General features: G+C 34.5%; 1 protein-coding gene across 1 annotated transcript in view; it reads right to left on the bottom strand.

Moving 5' to 3' along the window:
* Positions 1-938, bottom strand: part of LOC117117150 (fibrinogen-like protein 1) — an 11,603-nt gene extending 10,665 nt beyond the window's left edge. The window contains exon 1 of the mRNA XM_033261361.1: positions 697-938. Within this exon, the coding sequence (XP_033117252.1) occupies positions 697-733 (37 nt within the window). The 5' untranslated portion in view covers positions 734-938. The remainder of the gene's footprint in view (positions 1-696) is intronic.
* Positions 939-5,896: the final 4,958 nt, after the last annotated feature.

The raw sequence follows: 5,896 nt of genomic DNA, 5'->3' as shown, positions 1-5,896 counted from the left end.
TTTTCTCTCCCCTCTCAAGATGTACATAAACAAATGTTGATTTTGCAAAATCATTCTTCATTGTTTTGTGAAGTCCCAAATTTGATATATAGTTAATTGTCATTTTTCTTTTTTATACTTCTGAACATTATTAAAATCGATCTTAATAAATTAAGGATTGACAAAATAGTTGAAATGTACATGCAATACAAAAATAAGCCCATGTAGATTTTTGTTTAAATACATAATATTAAAGACAATTTGATGCGAACATTCGTAATAAATAATTTATGTAGGCCTATCAGTATATTATTTCAAAAATAATATAATTTGTGAAAAAAGTGGTCCATCAAATACGAAGCCTCGAAGTGCTTGGAGCTTCGACCAGTGTGTAGCTGAAATCATCCCCAAAGTGAAAATACAAACTTTTCTTTCTTAAACTCTGGAACTCTCTCCCTCCTCAATTACGTATCATTTCTGATCCGCAATTATTCAAATCTACTCTTAAATCATTCCTCTTCAAATAGTTCAACTTCTTTCTAACATCCTCCAGCGCCGGTGACAAGCCAGTTTTGTTTGCTTTAATAGGCGCTTTAAAAATGTGTATTATTATAAGAAGGAATTTTGTTTATGTTTAGAATGAATTTATATAAATTATACGAAAGAAGAAATCTATTAATCGTGCAAAAAAGGTGACTGAAAATGAGGCATACATACCACGAGTTGTCATGAGCAAGAACATCAAGAAGAACATCTTCCAAAGTCTAAACAATTATCTGCTCCTTAGTATATAAAGTTCTGATAACGCACTCGTTCACTGTGGTACGCTCCGACTTGGCTTGTGTACAACTGGTAGCGAGTGATTACATTTTAACTATACCACTGCTCATGAATATGCAATGTATTTAACAAAACATGAACGCTCATGAATATGCAATGTGTGTTTTCCGTTTTGCATTTTTTTCTGTACAACTTCGACAAAATAAATGAAATAAAATGAAGTAATACCGTAAACATATTATAAACAGTGCACGCACAAGTAATACATGCATAATAAACCCAAGAATATTAATGAATTAAAATAATGCTTTCATACTTCGGAAGTGGGTGCCGGTATCCCGCCCCCATGCAGACGCCAGCAGGGGAATGGGAGCATTGAACCTTGAACCTCCGTCGGGAAGAAACACTCAGTTTTACAGTGCGAGTGTCATTTAGCTTTAACTATTATTAAGAAGTGTAGTACATCAATAATACATGAAAGTACAATCTATTATTCATAAAGATTCCCGCTCTGCAATTGGTTCCCATATTCAATGAATTTAATAAAATTATTCATGAAAATAAAACAAGAAATAAGATGGAGTCGCAAAGGTAGATAAGCTAGTTAATCATCATATTATAAAGAATTGAATACCAGGGATCTAAAACCCGAAGTCCTATTGAAATAATAATAATAGTTGGATTTGTATAGCGCATCATGCGAGACATAATATAATAGGCCTAGTTGGATTTGTATAGCGCAAATAGCCATGTAGGCCTAAACGTACTAATAATAATTTAAAACACGTTGGTTTTAAACTTTAACAGTACGGCCAACCCCTCTATAGTTTCATCTAAGAAACTTACTGAGAATCAGGAAGTTCATAGATAGGGATACCTGCCATGCTGCTGCACTGCTTCTTTCAAGACTGGACTACTGCAATTCACTGTACAATTGCCTGTTTAAAAGAGATTTATACACCCTGCAGAAACTTAAAAATTCTGCAGCTAGACTCATTTTTTGTTGTAAGTCACGTACTCCTAGCAACGGCGGCGGAACGTTTTTGAAAGTGGTTAGGGGTGGGGGGATTTCATAAGGTCCAGTACCGTATATGCGAGCGAAGCGAGCATGTAGGCTGGGGGACAGGGGGGGGGCCGCCAAGGGCCCCAGTGGGGGTCCAGGGGCGAAGCCCCTTGGAAGCTACAGATATTTTACGAAGTTTGGTGAATCATAAAGTTATTTTATAGGCATCAAGCTACTGTAATATGATTTTATATTTGTTTAAATTTCCAGTGGCGGATCCAGGAATTTGAAATAGAAGGGCCCAGTGAGGGTACTTTCACAGATAAAAGATCTATACTAACTCAGTCCCACCATGGTTTGGGCTGAGGTAAGAAAATTTGTGATTATGGCACCACCTCTAAATGGCCGAAAATTGCACTTCCAGACATAAAATTGGAATATAATTATCTTTATATCTCCATTTTTTATAGAACAATTTAGGGGGGTTAAGGCGGGCCGGCTGGGTCTCCTTGTAGCTTCCACGACCTCATTGAATTATTTATCATGAGTGTTATTCTTGATAATTAAGGGTTCCCCGACGAAAACTTCACTTTTCCCTTATGGATAAAAATTACACTTCTATCCCGTAGTAAAATATTTTATAGAATTCTATAGAAAATTTATCCAAGAATAATTTCTCTTTTGGAATTAATTATGTTTTACATCGTAATTGGGGATTTATATTAAAATTCTATATACATTCTATATACGTTTTAAAGAACGTGTTGGCAGATTCCATGGGAAATAGGCCTATGTAAATACCGTATTGTATTGAATTTTATTTTATAAATTTATGAAAACATTATAAACAATTCTTGAAATTTAAAATTATCTGGATTTTATCAAAATTATCTACCTGCACTTTATCCCAAAACATGAATCGATTTCTATGGAACGCCGTTCAAGCAACAATTTGATGATAATCAGTGAACCGACGATGATGAAAAAGTTAAATCGTCGATGATGAAAAAAGTGAATCTTCGATGATAAAAAGTGAATCGTCGATTATGAAAAGTGAACTGCCAATGATGAAAAAAGTGAATCGTCGATGATAAAAAGTGAATTGTCGATAATGAAAAAAGTGAATCGTCGATGATAAAAATTAAATCGTCGATTATGAAAAATGAACTGTCAATGATGAAAAAAGTGAATCGTCGATGATAAAAAGTGAATCGCCGATGATGAACAAAGTGAATCGTCGATGATAAAAACCAGTGAATCGTCGATGATGAAACAAATGTATCGTCAATGATGATGAAACAGCGAATCGTCGATGATAAAAAGTGAATTGTCGATAATGAAAAAAGTGAATCGTCGATGATAAAAATTAAATCGTCGATTATGAAAAGTGAACTGTCGATGATGGAACAAGTGAATCGTCAATGATGAAACAGCGAGTCGTCGATGATGAAACAAGCGAATCGTCGATGATGAAACTGGTGAATCGTCGATGAATCGCTGATTTTAATTAAAGGGTTGAGTTTTTTTCACGCAAGCAACAAGGTCTGACCATGATCTGCTGATGGCAGGTCTAGCTAGGGCCACGAACTAGCCTAGGCCTGGTGACACCAGAATGTGTATGTTTGTTTATTTTTTATGTTTATTTGCTTGTTAATTTGTTTGCTTTTCTCTTTATTCATATTGTTTATTTGTGCCTTTTTATTTGTCTATATATATATATTTGCATATATGTTTTAATTTATTCATTTGTTTATCTGTTTGCATGTTATTTATGTATTTATTATAATTGACATCAAATATCATTCATATTATGTATTACTGTATATATCGTACAATACTAAATCTCCTTTTCATTCACATTGCGGTCGTCTAACGTTAGTCATTTTAATTTACGTAGTGTGACCAGTGATGTAAATCAACTCCCAATGATGGGATCAACTTGGATTATGCTGAATTCCCCCATCCCGCCGCCTAATGAAAGCAATACTAATGTCATATAGCCGTCGGAAGCATTTTGCAAGTGGCCCGGCCATTAATCAGAGGGGGGGGGGTGGGTACTTAACAGTTTTGGTTGTAAAAAGACCCGCTACCCCTATCCACGGATACAGGATTTTAAAATTAAAATTAGTGGGGTATGAGAGCATCTACAACAGACCGACGATGGTCGTTGAACAATTTTTTGCAACTCTGAATGCCCAGAAATAGATGCTGACAACGTGAGGGCCGCTAGCCCCTTCCCTCAAGGGGCAGCCATAAGAAATAAAGTTAGCATGGAGATGTAGGAAATATGGTACTTCTGGATGCCTGGAAATAGAAGCTGGCAAACCTGCCACCACCCATTCCCATCTGGACACAGAATGTGGTAGCATTGACCAAATTAAAATTCGTAGGACTATTTTACATCTTGGGAATAAGATAAATGTTATTAGGGCTACTGCGAAGGATATATTGTTGAAGATTTAATTAAGTTGCTTATTTCTCCATGAATAATTAAGTGCAAGAAGCACTAATGTTATATAAAATGCAAGGAATAACAATGGCTATACTATAGTTATATTTAGACGACGTGAAGGGCATTGTGAAATATGCAATGAAGTACAGGTGCAAGAAACACGAATGTATATATAATTCAAGGAATAACAATATGTATTAAATAATACATGTTATATGAATACACAGGATACAATATGCTATGAATTAACTTTTGAAATACAGTAGGCCTATGCCTACACAAATAACGTAGAGTTTCGAGCAACATATCCTGCTGGAAAAATTGTTTAATTAAACTTACTTACCAAATTCAACCTGAAGCTCACAAGGGTATGATTCCCATACACAAGGCACGAAAACCCAGATTATGTTCCATACCATAGCAGACTAGTCATAATGAATACTCCTTTACTGTACAATCGCCTGAATTACCTTTATGTTATATTTGTTGTAAAATACCGGTATGTCTCCATAACTTGTTTTTTTCTATTAATTCGTCATCTCTATTACCAACACCAAGTCATAGAAACTCTGATCATTTAAAATTTGTACATCAAAAATCCAAATCTAATGCCTTTTTTAATAGTATCTTCATTGCATTTCGTAGGGTCTGGGATTTAATTCCTTCAAATATTCAAGACATGTGCGTTACTGATTTAAGAATTATTATTATTAATTATTAATTATTATTAATATATATTATAACTTCGCCATGCAAGCCTTTAAACAATATAATAATAATAATATTCTTTTTTTTTATATTGAGCTTTCTATTAAATGATAAATAATCTTTTCAAATAATCTTTTTTGTTTACAAAATCGCTGTAATTGGGTTAATTGTTCACTGCGCCTTTGATAATGTTTTTGAATTGACGCGTTATAAATTTCTGCATATTATTATTATTATTATTATTATTATTATTATTATTATTATTATTATTATTATTATTATTATTATTATTATTATTATTATATTGTTTAAAGGCTTGCATGGCGAAGTTATAATATATATTAATGCTTGCGGTACACCGCGTAGATAGTTCTGAAAAGAACTGTTGTTGTTGGTTGAGAATATCTATCTCCACGTTTCGATTGAGCTGCTTCAATCGTCTTCAGGAGAATAATATCAGATATTATTCTCCTGAAGACATTGAAGCAACTCAATCTTGAAACGTCGAGTTATTCTCAACCAACAACAACAGTTCTTTTCAGAATTCTACGTGGTTATTTGACCATATGGCGCACTCAGAGAAGTGTCCCCGACCCCTTAATAGGGCGTCCCCTCAATAGGGATTGGCTGTAGTGTTAAAAGATATATTTCCCCTTGTTTCACGGAAAAGTGTCCCCTTAATAGGAGTGTCCCCTGAATAGGGGTGTCCCAAAGCAGGGCTACTGTATTGCATTTACTGTATCTAGGGGTCATATCGTTTGCTCCTCACCAAGTTTCCAGGTTAGTGCCATTTGAAAAAAAAAAATCATCATGCGCAGAAGCCCAATGGCCAGAGCTTTTTTTCACTGTCCCCATGCTTATACCCACCCTTTAAAATTTTGCGCACCACCCTTTCAATTTTGAGGACAACATTTTTGGAAATTCCACCACTCTTCAAAAAAAAAAAAAAAAAAAAAAAAAATCCTAGTGAGAGG

This window comes from Anneissia japonica, unplaced genomic scaffold, assembly GCF_011630105.1.
Source record: "Anneissia japonica isolate Jap-2015-1 unplaced genomic scaffold, ASM1163010v1 scaffold287835_len3118868_cov185, whole genome shotgun sequence".
Taxonomy (NCBI): Eukaryota; Metazoa; Echinodermata; class Crinoidea; order Comatulida; family Comatulidae; genus Anneissia; species Anneissia japonica.
Note: the sequence above shows the minus strand (reverse complement) of the source record. Positions and strands in the feature narration are given on the sequence as shown.